Source organism: Oncorhynchus nerka, linkage group LG23, assembly GCF_034236695.1.
Source record: "Oncorhynchus nerka isolate Pitt River linkage group LG23, Oner_Uvic_2.0, whole genome shotgun sequence".
In the NCBI taxonomy this organism is placed as follows: Eukaryota; Metazoa; Chordata; class Actinopteri; order Salmoniformes; family Salmonidae; genus Oncorhynchus; species Oncorhynchus nerka.
In genome coordinates, this window is record NC_088418.1 from 56,131,584 (window position 1) to 56,147,463 (window position 15,880).

General features: G+C 44.1%; 1 protein-coding gene across 2 annotated transcripts in view; it reads right to left on the reverse strand.

Moving 5' to 3' along the window:
* LOC115107101 (protein lin-7 homolog A) overlaps positions 1-6,440 on the reverse strand; it is a 36,603-nt gene extending 30,163 nt beyond the window's left edge. The window contains exon 1 of one of the 2 annotated variants that reach the window (XM_029630486.2): positions 6,089-6,440. In XM_029630486.2, the coding sequence (XP_029486346.2) occupies positions 6,089-6,125 (37 nt within the window). In that variant the 5' untranslated portion in view covers positions 6,126-6,440. The remainder of the gene's footprint in view (positions 1-6,088) is intronic. The other variant, XM_029630487.2, reaches the window with a different exon arrangement.
* Between the last annotated feature and the right edge of the window lie 9,440 nt (positions 6,441-15,880).

The following is a 15,880-nucleotide window of genomic DNA, read 5'->3' on the forward strand; positions in this document are numbered from 1 at the left end:
TTCAGCTTTAACGCCGACACAACGGCAAATCAATGTTGCCATTAGATCATCTGCAAGGCATGTTTGCAAAAAAAAAAATCCATTTGACACATATTTTCCAGGGAAGACAGAGGTGTCCAGGTGATACTGCTGCTCTTTTTGGAAGTGTCATTAAGGATGGGAAAATAAGGATGAAAAACAATGGTTGTTAAAAGTTAAACATACAACTCCTAATTTACATGAATTCAATCTGTGAAGTTGGGGAGGCATGTTTCTTGCCTTCATCAGTATTCTATAACTAAATAAAGTATGAAACACCAGTACATTGCTATGCATTGAGTGGTCAGGAACGTTGATGCTACTAGCCAAACATTTGACCTACTTTAACTTCTCTTTGCCACACAGCAGTGAGAACACATTACCATTGCCTGATTGGATGAGCTGAAAGTAACGAGACGTGTTCTTTGGAGCGGTCACATAGGGCTCTCATCTACCATTTTCTATTTCAACAATCACTCCTGACTGGTTAATGACACATTTCTCTATTTGAAAGGTTTATCATCCGTCTCCAATCACAACAGAGAGTGAAGCAAACTGACTGTTTACTGAAATCCCTGTGGCCAACTTGAACCAAAATGATACTATGAGTCCTTCAGTGTACGTATGAATACATTCCTAATGGGCCGATGTATGTGTCCCTAACAGTAATAAAGACAGAAGTAAAAGTAATAGAACAAAGGCCAATATAAATCATATCTGAATTCTTTGTGGGAAAGATTTTTTGAAGCAGCCAACAAATAAAACATTTATGCTCATTCTCATTCATGTTCTAAGGCAACGATGAAGGTGTTTTAGAGGGTGCCCAACTTTGGGAGAGAAATATTCTTGAAAGTGCTGTTGAAGTGTTACTGAAAGCAGTGTCCTCTAAATTAATAGTTAATAGTGCGTATCTAAGAAGCTATTAGTCTACTATAGTCTGTTTCTGTGACTGACAATGTAAAGACGTTTAGTGGTAAATCTGTTTCTGTGACTGACAATGTAAAGACATTTAGTGCTAAATCTGTTTCTGTGACTGATAATGTAAATACGTTTAGTGGTAAATCTGTTTCTGTGACTGACAATGTAAAGACGTTTAGTGGGAAATCTGTTTCTGTGACTGACAATGTAAAGACGTTTTGTGGTAAATCTGTTTCTGTGACTGACAATGTAAAGACATTTAGTGCTAAATCTGTTTCTGTGACTGACAATGTAAAGACGTTTAGTGATTAATCTGTTTCTGTGACTGACAATGTTTAGTGATTAATCTGTTTCTGTGACTGACAATGTAAATACGTTTAGTGATAAATCTGTTTCTGTGACTGACAATGTAAAGACGTTTAGTGGTAAATCTGTTTCTGTGACTGACAATGTAAAGACGTTTAGTGATTAATCTGTTTCTGTGACTGACAATGTAAAGACGTTTAGTGATTAATCTGTTTCTGTGACTGACAATGTAAATACGTTTAGTGATAAATCTGTTTCTGTGACTGACAATGTAAAGACGTTTAGTGATTAATCTGTTTCTGTGACTGACAATGTAAAGACATTTAGTGATAAATCTGTTTCTGTGACTGACAATGTAAATACGTTTAGTGATAAATCTGTTTCTGTGACTGACAATGTAAAGACGTTTAGTGGTAAATCTGTTTCTGTGACTGACAATGTAAAGACGTTTAGTGATTAATCTGTTTCTGTGACTGACAATGTCAAGACATTTAGTGATACATCTATAATATACAGTACTGTGCTGTGTGTTACCTTGAGATTTCCTAAAAATCAAATCAATGACGGACGACCACAGAAATGATGTTATGTTGATGAAACACAATGTTCAAACTATAAACAGCATGGTGTCTAAAACAATCACCAGTTCCAGAATGAGTCAGCCTTTCAAGTACACAGAGTTCCCTTTCTGCTCTGCTTTGATGACTGGATCTACTAATGCAGCCATCACTCTGGATGTGTCATAAATAAATGTGAAGACCACAACAAGCAGCAACAATGCTGCTGTCCTGAAACACACCAGGTCTGTGCTGTCCTGCCTTAGGCGCGGCTTATTTCACTCTTCCTGGGGGTCCAAGCCGTTCGACGCCGCAGTATTAAACAATGAGTGCTTCACTGCTTTCTACACTTGAGTAAGAGTCTAAACATGATTTTGAGCTGTTTGCAAAACTGGGCAGTGCTCCAATATACTCACATAATTGCCCTGTTGATAATAGAGGGCATAGCTGAATAGAATATATTTTCCAATATCTGCACGTGCTGTGCGGTGTAAATAAGCATGTCCAATTAACTCAGCTGGCTCATTAAGACATGGGGCTGATGAAAACAGAGACTGCAACGCAGGTGCATCTTCTCCATCTCTACTGGGACATCTAAGGTCCTAATAGAGAATCTTTTCATAGCTGATTGATTCAAGACTAGTCTGAGCTATTCCTCACTCCCACATGTAATGTTTCCCAGAGCAGTGCCCTAACACTATCACTACCAGAATGACTGAATTACACATGCCAGAATAAATTGCCCCGGAGAGGCCATGCCATCTGCCACTTCCCAGTTTGACCCGCGTATCCTTTGTGCCATTGGCAACCACGCTGAAATTACCACACAAAAAACCTCTACTGTGCTCATTCTCTGGATGAGTAGAGGAACAGGCCAGCAGGGGCTTGCCAGACACAAGGCCAGCTCCTCAACAGGACAGCTTTTTAAATGGACGCACCTCACTTTATCAATCCCCCCATAAGCCGAGTGAATTAACACTAAATGGCCCTGCCGTGACATTCCTGACTATAGAGGGAAAATAAATCACTCTTAGGCTAATGAGCCCTGATGGGGACCGTCTAAGGCAGAAGCAGATAACACTGAACTTTGTTTTTTTTCTCCCTTCCTCTGACTGATTACCTGGCAGATGTCCATCCCAAACAAATGAAATGTCATTTCAATGTGGTTCTAATGAGAGCTTACCTAGAGCTATGCCATTCTAAATAGCTCTCCGTTGATGAAATTGCTGAGCTGGCTGTTCACCTCACCTGTAATCCCTCCTCTCTGTTATCACCCAAAGCAAGGTACAAGAGGAAGGTTGCTGCGCAACAATGAACAAACCCAGTGACCTCTGCAAGCAAAGCAAAGCCTGTCTGCAGTATGGTGAGACAACATGCTTAGGGCCCTGAGTAGCCTACAGTGTGTTGCCCTTTCTCCCCTGTGAATAGACTCAAACAAAGGATCAGCGATAACTTGCAAGGAAATGTGCGGTTGTTCTATATTTATTACGGCAATAAACCATGCACGGAGAGCATCAAAAAAGTATTGACTTCCAGATTTCAAGCTTCTGCTCTCCCTCGATGTTTGGCCTCTTAGTAAATCCACTGTAATTTCACACAGCACAGAAACCTGTTTGACCATCTGTGTCTTCCTACACTGCTCAATCAGCAAATAGATAGGAATTCTGCTCACAAAGGCCTCAAATGCATCTCCATCTGAAAATATGTGGCAGAAAGAGCACTAACACATTTCACTGTGATTACTGTACAGCCTCAGCCTGACTGATATTATTAGGGCTTCATGGCACACAGTTGATGAGAACTCTCTCAGTATCTCTATCCATTTCAATAGTCTTGGCATGCCTGGAGCCGGTTAAGTGTTTGAATGAGATTCAATCATTGAAGGAGAACTTTGGTGTCATGAGCAGGGAGGTTCCAACACAGGCTGTTTCTCCACAGGACAGTGGTGTTTGAGTCATTTCCCGAGACAATAGCAGGAAGTGCAGTCATGACCTCAAAGCACACTGAGTTTCCCGCCTCTTTGTGTGTTTGTGACAAATTCCTAACACATCCTGCTTTCAACAAAAAAACAGGCTTCTTTTCAATATAAATGAGTGTTTCTTCACTATTGGCAACAGCGACAAAGGACAAAGACTATGACAGCTCCTGTAAAGCTATCATTATGATCCCCTACATGATCACTGCTGCGGGGCAGTGACCACTTAATGTTGCTGTGCAGAGCATGTGGATACAGCAGCCACCCGAATGTTCTCTCTGAAATGATAGGGGCTCTGACTCACTAGTCTACCTATGCAAACAAAATGGAAAAGGTTGAATAACCTATACTGGCATTTATATTTCAGTTTAACTGGGGATTTTAAAAACCTTTCCCAATGTGTCATATAATGAATGACCTGTTTATCAATAGAATCTCAATGCCAGAAATGTTCCTTCCCCTAATTACTGAGTTCTTTGAACTGATGATGGTGGGAGGAAACTGGGCAGAGCTTCTTGTTTATCATTTTGCCCTGTACCATGTTTTTGCCCTTGCACACACAGCTCATATACAGTATGTGAAGGCGTTTGACTCATATAGAGCCCCTTTCAGTTGCTGCAGTCACGCAATAATGAATCCAATTGCCACTGAGCATTGAATTAACCGTAAATCATTCAAAATGAGCCCATTTTTATAAAAATGGGAATAAAACCGTTATATTATCCATTATTCCTTGGGTATAAAGACAGGTCACTCGCTGAGGATCCTCGGTCGGTTTACATCCATTCCATACTTCATGATAACAACCAGGCTCGATTACTCATGCGCAATGCTGTGTTCAACACAACGTAGAGCGGTCACCATTTGTAATTTTCCAATTTAGACAGATGTTTGTATCCTCTTGCCTTCTACATTCCTGTGAGTTGTTTATTCCAAGGTGTTTACAGTTGTTCCTACTGTCACTGACTGTTGTGGCAATAATTCAAAGTGGGCCCATGCCCATTACTTTTCCCAGATGTATCATCTTTCTCTATTTTTAACACCACCCCCTTTCATTTGTGTCATGCAGCCACACTAATGCATTTCACCACCGGATTCGTTTTAAGCACTCTATAGGCTACACAGTTACAGACTAAAACGTAGTCTACACATTCAGTGGCGGTCCTAGACCAGTTCAACTGGGGGGGCCAAGCTGGAGCCAGTTGTACTGTTAGAGGGGCCAGCTACACTAAACGTTATTGTTGTCATCGTTTTCTTCACTAAATTGCAGGCATTAGCAGGCAAAAGACCATATTCATAATCATCATCGTTTCCACAGAACAATAGCAAAAATGTGTTATGTAAAAATGATTTCATACTCCACATTTAGGGGGAGCCACAAGGGGGTCCAAAATGGTTGTCACAGCCCCCCCCATCCGCCACTGTACACATTTAATCTGATTTCCCCATAGTCCCCATTTTGAATATCAACATTAAAGAATAGCCAGGAGTTGTCAGAAAAAAATAGGTAGGCTACATGGAACCAATGGAAATCTCGGTGGTGGTTGAATGATGCGCTCATAAAATTACATTTTATCACATGACCTGCAATCATGCTGTGACACATCTGTTATCATTGGACAGGCAGGCTACCGTAGAAAAGCAATATCACCTGAAGTCCGCGTGCAAGTAGGCCTATTACGACTCAAAATATGACGTAGGCTATTGGTAGACGACATTGTGGACTCACCCTTCCTTTTAGAATAATGCCGCAGGTGAATTCATTTTTCACTGCCGACAACAGGTATGCTATGGGGTGAAGACCTGTACCCCTTATTACTGTCCAAAAGCTGTTTGTTATCTATTCTTACGCCTACCCATCCAAAAGTTGTCGGATATCCAGAGAAGTAAGGATTTGCGCGTGATTGGATCCCTGCGCCCAATAAATTATTTCTCCCAATCACGAAGTGAAGAATACAGCGAGATAATATTCTATTGAATGTTACATAACAGAGATAAATCCACTCTATTCATATGCAGTGGGATGTTATACTGTGCGTTGATAACACATTTGTTATAATATTGCTGAACAGTATTATTTAATTAAGCCGTTTTATCCAATTTTGCAGAGTGCGCATCAAACGGTCCAGGCATTTTATTCCCAACAAATAACGGAATCCAGCGAGAGAGAAATATAAACTGACCAATGTAAAATTGAAATAATAGCATATAGTAGTTTCAACTTAAATGTGGTCCGCCAATGCATCGTTCGCTCAAGTTTCGTGAACCATAAATAATTCAACAAGAAAGCGAATCCGATGGTTGTGCGTCTTACCTCGATCCAGAGTGAGCGGTTGGACCTCTGTCGCCATGACTGCTGTTATGGGGAGATAGAGCGACTACGGTAGCTGCAGAATCTGAAGCAACTCAAGCTAAACGGGCGAGTGAGAGCACAGAGCTCGTCGGTGGGAGTGGCTGGAAGGGAGAGGGGATCACCTCCCGCGCCGCTGCTCTATCGGACTGACCCAATGGTCCTGTCAAACCGAACAACCGCGGGATAAATATCTTTATGCAAATAATTGAGAGTGGATGGGACTGGATTGACATATAGCCCAATTGAATTGCTGATATGAACATTTTTATATTGAATTATTCACGGACAATTTCATAGGCAGGGGTGCTAATGGCAGGGGATTCTTGTTGTCCTGCAGCCTCATGCTGATATAGTAGTCGACAGTAACCACAAAGTGATAAACGGGTTTCAGTGATGGCGTGGAACTGCAGATGGTGTAGGGTTTATAGATTAATCCCCATGTTTATAGTCCTGTAGAAAGGAGAACCATGCATAGACAGGAACTGGCTCTGGGCTGGGCTCTCTCTGTATCACTGTTGCCTTTGCTAATGCCTGTTGCAGCTACAGCTTAAAGCTTTGGCAAATCTACTGTATGACCTGTAGCAGTGTGGCCAAAACCCAAGGAAAATGTAATGCCGCCCTCTCCATAGAGGTTGTGCTCAATCCCATGCCCATGGGTACATCCTTTAGAATGGAGGGAGCAGGATTTAAACAAGATGACATATCACACTGTAGGCTACAGCATTTCATGGGTCTGTACATTTTCAGTTGTAAATGCTATTATAGATTTAAAGCAAATGAGGGACATTTTTCAAGATGTACAGTTGAAGTCTGAAGTTTACATACACCTTAGCCAAATACATTTAAACTCAGTTTTTCAAAATTCCCGACATTTAATCCTAGAACAATTCCCTGTCTTAGGTCAGTTAGGATCCCTACTTCACTTTAAGAATGTGAAATGTCAGAATAATAGTAGAGAGAATTATTTATTTCAGTTTTTATTTCTTTCATCACATTCCCAGTGGGTCAGAAGTTAACATACACTCAATTAGTATTCGGTAGCATTGCCTTTTAATTGTTAAACTTCGGTCAAACTTTTTGGGTAGCCTTCCACAAGCTTCCCACAATAAGTTGGGTGAATTTTGTCCCATTCCTCCTGACAGAGCTGGTGTAACTGAGTCAGGTTTGTAGGTCTCCTTGCTCACACACGCTTCTTCAGTTCTACCCACAAATTTTCTATGGGATTGAAGTCAGGGCTTTGTGATGGCCATTTAAATACCTTGACTTTATTGTCCTTAAGCAATTTTGCCACAACTTTGGAAGTATGCTTGGGGTCATTGTCCATTTGGAAGTCCCATTTGTGACCAAGCTTTAACTTCCTGACTGATGTCTTGAGATGAAACAGACTTGTGGAGGTCTACAATTGTTTGAAGGTTGGCCTTTAAATACATCCACAGGTAAACCTCAAATTGACTCAAATGATGTCAATTAGCATATCAGAAGCTTCTAAAGCTATGACATCATTTTCTGGAATTTCCCAAGCTATTTAAAGACTCAGTCAACTTAGTGTATGTAAACTTCTGACCCACTGGAATTGCGATACAGTGAATTATAAGTGAAATAATCTGTCTGTAAACAATTGTTGGAAGAATTACTTGTGTCATGCTCGAAGTAGATGTCCTAACCGACTTGCCAAAACTATAGTTTGTTATCAAGAAATTTGGGGAGTGGTTGAAAAACGAGTTTTAATGACTCCAACCTAAGTGTATGTAAACTTCCCACTTCAACTGTTTTTAGCTGGCTGACTTTTCGGTGCACAATTAGTTATAAACTAGACAACAATGTTTAAGTTTCAAATGATTTCATTTCTTTTTTAATTACGTCTAGGCTCCTCTCAGCAAAGCCTACTTATACATTGGAAAATCAATGATCTCACTTTCAGGTAGATTTCCATTCTAATGTGGGAAAGTGTAACAATGGAAGAGAATATGACTCTGCAGCCTACTGTGTACCGCTGTGCCATTTTTCAAGATTGCATTTCAGCAACCCATTCCATACTGTATCCTTCATATTAAAGTGCTTTCAGCTTGCACTTGTAATCAACTCCACACAGACCATATGTGCTGGCGAATCACAACCGCACAGCAGCTCCACCCAGCTGCATGCAGATGCAAATTGTATTCGGGTGGTAAGTGGTGAGATGGAGGGAGGGCTTAAGGCCAGTGAGAAAAAGGACACTGGAAGATTATGCACTCACATCCATACGGGCTGCTGCGCTAGCATGTGGAAAACATTTCTGGTTTTAAAAAGAGGAGGGGATTAGACTGCAGTGCTCTTAAGACCCTGCAACTGAAAGTGAATTGATGACACTTTCTAGAGCGAGAGAGAGAGAGAGAGAGAGAGAGAGAGAGAGAGAGAGAGAGAGAGAGCATTTAAGGAAGTCAGGAACAAACAAATACCATTGCTTATGCGCAGACTGCAACATCCAAGAGGTAAAAGGCCCCATTTCAAAGGAATGATACATTGCTATTATGGTTGTTGAGGCTGAAACCAGCAGGTAACAACATCAGTGACAACACAATACACTGAAGCTGAAGGATGCCATCCTCTTCCTGCTATAATCTGCAACAGGGAAACAGGGAGAATTGATCCAGTAGATGGATGCATGGATCTCCTGACTCCTGTCCAGGCAAGAATTTCTTATCTAGTAGTCATTAAAAACAGCAGAGTAATCAATTTGACAAGACGACACCTTCTAATCTTGTTGCTGTATTCACAAGTATCTGTGACATGTTGCACACACACAAGCACCAGGGAAACATTGGCAATTAGCTTTTTTGGGGTGAACTAGCCTACATTGTTTTTGGTCGGCTCTGGCTACGTTTGTGATGGCAAGCGGTACCGGAGCACTAAGTCTGGGTCCAGAAGGCTTCTAAACAGCTTCTACCCCCAAGCCATAAGACTGCTGAACAGTTAATCAAATGGCTACCCTGACTATTTGTATTGACCCCCCCTTTTTATGCTGCTGCTACTCACTGTTTATTATCTATGTATAGTCACTTTACCCCTACCTACATGTACAGTACATATTACCTCAATTAACCTGTACCGCCGCACATTGACCCTCTGTATATAGCCGTCTTTGTATCAAAGATAATTGTGTAGTCTAGAGCGATTTTCTAGGTTAGCTAGCCAGCTATTGTCGTTCTTTTAACGCAACGTAACGTAATCAACACTGCTAGCTAGCCAGCTAGCCCCCGAATAGCAGCACTGTAGAAACTATTCCACTCAACGGAACGACTTGATTAGTGTAGTGTCAACAACGCAGCCACTGCCAGCTAGCCTACAAAGTCAACAACGCAGCCACTGCCAGCTAGCCTACTTCAGCAGTACTGTATCATTTTAATCATTTTAGTCAATAAGATTCTTGCTACGTAAGCTTAACTTTCTGAACATTCGAGACGTGTAGTCCACTTGTCATTCCAATCTCCTTTGCATTAGCGTAGCCTCTTCTGTAGCCTGTCAACTATGTGTCTGTCTATCCCTGTTCTCTCCTCTCTGCACAGACCATACAAACGCTCCACACCGCGTGGCCGCGGCCACCCTAATCTGGTGGTCCCAGCGCGCACGACCCACGTGGAGTTCCAGGTCTCCGGTAGCCTCTGGAACTGCCGATCTGCGGCCAACAAGGCAGAGTTCATCTCAGCCTATGCTCCAGTCCCTCGACTTCTTGGCACTGACGGAAACATGGATCACCACAGATAACACTGCTACTCCTACTGCTCTCTCTTCGTCCGCCCACGTGTTCTCGCACACCCCAAGAGCTTCTGGTCAGCGGGGTGGTGGCACTGGGATCCTCATCTCTCCCAAGTGGTCATTCTCTCTTTCTCCCCTTACCCATCTGTCTATCGCCTCCTTTGAATTCCATGCTGTCACAGTTACCAGCCCTTTCAAGCTTAACATCCTTATCATTTATCGCCCTCCAGGTTCCCTCGGAGAGTTCATCAATGAGCTTGATGCCTTGATAAGCTCCTTTCCTGAGGACGGCTCACCTCTCACAGTTCTGGGCGACTTTAACCTCCCCACGTCTACCTTTGACTCATTCCTCTCTGCCTCCTTCTTTCCACTCCTCTCCTCTTTTGACCTCACCCTCTCACCTTCCCCCTACTCACAAGGCAGGCAATACGCTCGACCTCATCTTTACTAGATGCTGTTCTTCCACTAACCTCATTGCAACTCCTCCAAGTCTCCGACCACTACCTTGTATCCTTTTCCCTCTCGCTCTCATCCAACACTTCCCACACTGCCCCTACTCGGATGGTATCGCGCCGTCCCAACCTTCACTCTCTCTCCCCCGCTACTCTCTCCTCTTCCATCCTATCATCTCTTCCCTCTGCTCAAACCTTCTCCAACCTTTCTCCTGATTCTGCCTCCTCAACCCTCCTCTCCTCCCTTTCTGCATCCTTTGACTCTCTATGTCCCCTATCCTCCAGGCCGGCTCGGTCCTCCCCTCCCGCTCCGTGGCTCGACGACTCATTGCGAGCTCTCAGAACAGGGCTCCGGGCAGCCGAGCGGAAATGGAGGAAAACTCGCCTCCCTGCGGACCTGGCATCCTTTCACTCCCTCCTCTCTACATTTTCCTCTTCTGTCTCTGCTGCTAAAGCCACTTTCTACCACTCTAAATTCCAAGCATCTGCCTCTAACCCTAGGAAGCTCTTTGCCACCTTCTCCTCCCTCCTGAATCCTCCTCCCCCTCCCCCCCCTCCTCCCTCTCTGCAGATGACTTCGTCAACCATTTTGAAAAGAAGGTCGACGACATCCGATCCTCGTTTGCTAAGTCAAACGACACCGCTGGTTCTGCTCACACTGCCCTACCCTGTGCTCTGACCTCTTTCTCCCCTCTCTCTCCAGATGAAATCTCGCGTCTTGTGACGGCCGGCCGCCCAACAACCTGCCCGCTTGACCCTATCCCCTCCTCTCTTCTCCAGACCATTTCCGGAGACCTTCTCCCTTACCTCACCTCGCTCATCAACTCATCCCTGACCGCTGGCTACGTCCCTTCCGTCCTCAAGAGAGCGAGAGTTGCACCCCTTCTGAAAAAACCTACACTCGATCCCTCCGATGTCAACAACTACAGACCAGTATCCCTTCTTTCTTTTCTCTCCAAAACTCTTGAACGTGCCGTCCTTGGCCAGCTCTCCCGCTATCTCTCTCAGAATGACCTTCTTGATCCAAATCAGTCAGGTTTCAAGACTAGTCATTCAACTGAGACTGCTCTTCTCTGTATCACGGAGGTGCTCCGCACTGCTAAAGCAACTCTCTCTCCTCTGCTCTCATCCTTCTAGACCTATCGGCTGCCTTCGATACTGTGAACCATCAGATCCTCCTCTCCACCCTCTCCGAGTTGGGCATCTCCGGCGCGGCCCACGCTTGGATTGCGTCCTACCTGACAGGTCGATCCTACCAGGTGGCGTGGCGAGAATCTGTCTCCTCACCACGTGCTCTCACCACTAGTGTCCCCCAGGGCTCTGTTCTAGGCCCTCTCCTATTCTCGCTATACACCAAGTCACTTGGCTCTGTCATAACCTCACATGGTCTCTCCTATCATTGCTATGCAGACGACACACAATTAATCTTCTCCTTTCCCCTTCTGACGACCAGGTGGCGAATCGCATCTCTGCATGTCTGGCAGACATATCAGTGTGGATGACGGATCACCACCTCAAGCTGAACCTCGGCAAGACGGAGCTGCTCTTCCTCCCGGGAAGGACTGCCCGTTCCATGATCTCGCCATCACGGTTGACAACTCCATTGTGTCCTCCTCCCAGAGCGCTAAGAACCTTGGCGTGATCCTGGACAACACCCTGTCGTTCTCAAATAACATCAAGGCGGTGGCCCGTTCCTGTAGGTTCATGCTCTACAACATCCGCAGAGTACGACCCTGCCTCACACAGGAAGCGGCGCAGGTCCTAATCCAGGCACTTGTCATCTCCCGTCTGGATTACTGCAACTCGCTGTTGGCTGGGCTCCCTGCCTGTGCCATTAAACCCCTACAACTCATCCAGAACGCCGCAGCCCGTCTGGTGTTCAACCTTCCCAAGTTCTCTCACGTCACCCCGCTCCTCCGCTCTCTCCACTGGCTTCCAGTTGAAGCTCGCATCCGCTACAAGACCATGGTGCTTGCCTACGGAGCTGTGAGGGGAACGGCACCTCAGTACCTCCAGGCTCTGATCAGGCCCTACACCCAAACAAGGGCACTGCGTTCATCCACCTCTGGCCTGCTCGCCTCCCTACCACTGAGGAAGTACAGTTCCCGCTCAGCCCAGTCAAAACTGTTCGCTGCTCTGGCCCCCCAATGGTGGAACAAACTCCCTCACGACGCCAGGACAGCGGAGTCAATCACCACCTTCCGGAGACACCTGAAACCCCACCTCTTTAAGGAATACCTAGGATAGGATAAAGTAATCCTTCTCACCCCCTTAAAATATTTAGATGCACTATTGTAAAGTGGCTGTTCCACTGGATGTCATAAGGTGAATGCACCAATTTGTAAGTCGCTCTGGATAAGAGCGTCTGCTAAATGACTTAAATGTAAATGTAAATGTAATGTAAATGTATATTGCCTCGTTATTGTTATTTTATTGTGTTACTTAAAAAAAAAAAAAAGTTTATTTAATAAATATTTTCTTAACTCTTGTTTTTCTTCAAACTGCATTGTTGGTTACGGGCTTGTAAGTAAGCATTTCGGCGCATGTGACAAATAAAACATTTGATTTGACATTCTGCTTTGCCATCGCGGTGTTCCGGACTGTTCAAATCCATCCAACAGGCAGCTGTTGACAGCTGATCAAAGAGAGCAGTGAGGAAATCAGTGTAAACATGTGGGTGTTGTGCTGGCACTATATGTCAGCTCTTCTGGAAAACATATCCTATTCCCTATGGAGAGGGAGGGAAATGCCATCTACATATCCTGTATAGTGGTACTATGACAGACACACGAGGCATTTGCCTTATGCACTCAACAACTTTCATTCAACCAGCCAGGTCTCGGCAGAAAAGGCAGGTAACACGTCCAGGTGCCAAATGAGAATAAATCAAACGTGATCTAGTACTAGAGGTTAAGATCGTTCGGCCAGTAACCAAAAGGTCATTGGTTCGAATCCCTGGGTTTGAGCTCCAACATGCAGGACTTGCAAGACTTGAGCAAGGCACTTAACCTTAATTGCTCCTGGAAGTCACTCTGGTTAAGAGGGTCTGCTAAATGACTAACATTTAAAAATGTCAAATGTAGCCAACTAGTTTGTATTTCTGATCTCTGAGAAGCCAAAATTTGTCAGGATAAACTGGCAACCATCCAACACAGTCACATCAAGTCAGTCATGTGATTGAAACTGTGAGGAAACGGTTCAGAAGTAGCTACTTCAAAATTACTTCTGACAAATGACAGATTAATGAAACTAAACATCTACTGCTTTGCTACATTAAACCCAGTCACACAGTAGGGTATAAAATTACAATCATTATAATTACACTAAATATCGTCTCATAAATCCACTTTTATGCTGGAATATTGTAACATTGGGTTTAAAATCAATCATAGTACGATAAAATAATAATTATATAGACTTATACATAGGCTTCAACCTGCCTTTAATGAGTAGCCAGTGAGTGGATAGTGTGTTTCGGTCCCATACAAGCTCACACTGACTCCTCAGGGTAGCCTAGTGGTTAGAGCGTTGGACTGGTAACTGAAAGGTTGCAAGTTCAAATCCCCGAGCTGACAAGGTACAAATCTGTCGTTCTGCCCCTGAACAGGCAGTTAACCCACTGTTCCTAGGCTGTCATTGAAAATAAGAATTTGTTCTTAACTGACTTGCCTAGTAAAATAAAATAAATATCTAACAGAGAGGAAGAGACGTGAATGGAAGAGCCATTATGATTAAACCCAGTGCAGCCCCTGTTTACAGGAGATCATTGTGTCCACTGCCTGCCTGTGCCCCGTGCCAGACACAGAATGGAAATGAAACATATCCTGCTAGCAGCACATGCACTACAATAGGAAGAAGTATTGCTTTAACGCTTGGTACTGGGATTTACAGAGCCCTTCAGGTTGGACAAATTAATCAGTGGCTGATCAGAAACCTGTACAAATCCATTATCATGTTGAGCCATGCAGACAAACCAGCTACAGAGAGTTTACTGCACTAAGGCCAGGCACCAGAAGCTGAAATGCCATTTTTGCATCTAACTATTCATTTTCAGATTTGTTGGTATATTGGTCCATTAATATTAGTATTTTCAAAAAGTAAACATACCATTTGAAAAACACTGGATTAAAATGTATATTTGTAATACTACTGTCATCAACATTTGAATGAATTTTAACCACTTTAAATTGGACATACAGTATATCACAAAAGTGAGTACACCCCTCACATTTTTGTAAATATTTGAGTATATCTTTTCATGTGACAACACTGAAGAAATGACACTTTCCTGCAATGTAAAGTAGTGTGTGTACAGCTTGTATAACAGTGTAAATTTGCTGTCCCCTCAAAATAACTCAACACACAGCCATTAATGTCTAAACCGCTGGAAACAGCCCAATTAGCCATTTTCCCTCCCAGGTGTCATGTGACTCGTTAGTGTTACAAGGTCTCAGGTGTGAATGGGGAGCAGGTGTGTTAAATTTGGTGTCATCGCTCTCACACTCCCTCATACTGACTGGTCACTGGAAGTTCAACATGGCAACTCATGGCAAAGAACTCTCTGAGGATCTGCATTTTTTTTTTTGCTCTACATAAAAGATGGCCTGGGCTATAAGAAGATTGCCAAGACCCTGAAACTGAGCTGCAGCACGGTGGCCAAGACCATACAGCGGTTTAACTGGACAGGTTCCACTCAGAACAGGCCTCGCCATGGTCGACCAAAGAAGCATGTGCTCAGCGTCATATCCAGAGGTTGTCTTTGGGAAATAGACATATGAGTGCTGCCAGCATTGCTGCAGAGGTTGAAGGAGTGGGGGGTCAGCCTGTCAGTGCTCAGACCGTACACTGCATCAAATTGGTCTGCATGGCTGTCGTCCCAGAAGGAAGCCTCTTCTAAAGATGATGCAAAAGAAAGCCCACAAACAGTTTGCTGAAGACAAGCAGACTAAGGACATGGATTACTGGAACCATGTCCTGTGGTCTGATGACACCAAGATAAACTTATTTGGTTCAGATGGTGTCAAGCGTGTGTGGCGGCAACCAGGTGAGGAGTACAAAGACAAGTGTGTCTTGCCTACAGTCAAGCATGGTGGTGGGAGTGTCATGGTCTGGGGCTGCATGAGTGTGGCCGGCACTGGGGAGCTACAGTTCATTGAGGGAACCATGAATGCCAACATGTACTGTGACATACTGAAGCAGAGCATGATCCCCTCCCTTTAGAGACTGGGCCGCAGGGCAGTATTCCAACATGATAACGACCCCAAACACACCTCCAAGACGACCACTGCCTTGCTAAAGAAGCTGAGGGTAAAGGTGATGGACTGGCCAAGCATGTCTCCAGACCTAAACCCTACTGAGCATCTGTGGGGCATCCTCAAACGGAAGGTGGAGGAGTGCAAGGTCTCTAACATCCACCAGCTCCGTGATGTCGTCATGGAGGAGTGGAAGAGGACTCCAGTGGCAACCTGTGAAGCTCTGGTGAACTCCATGCCCAAGAGGGTTAAGGCAGTGCTGGAAAATGATGGTGGCCACACAAAATATTGACACTTTGGGCCCAATTTGGACA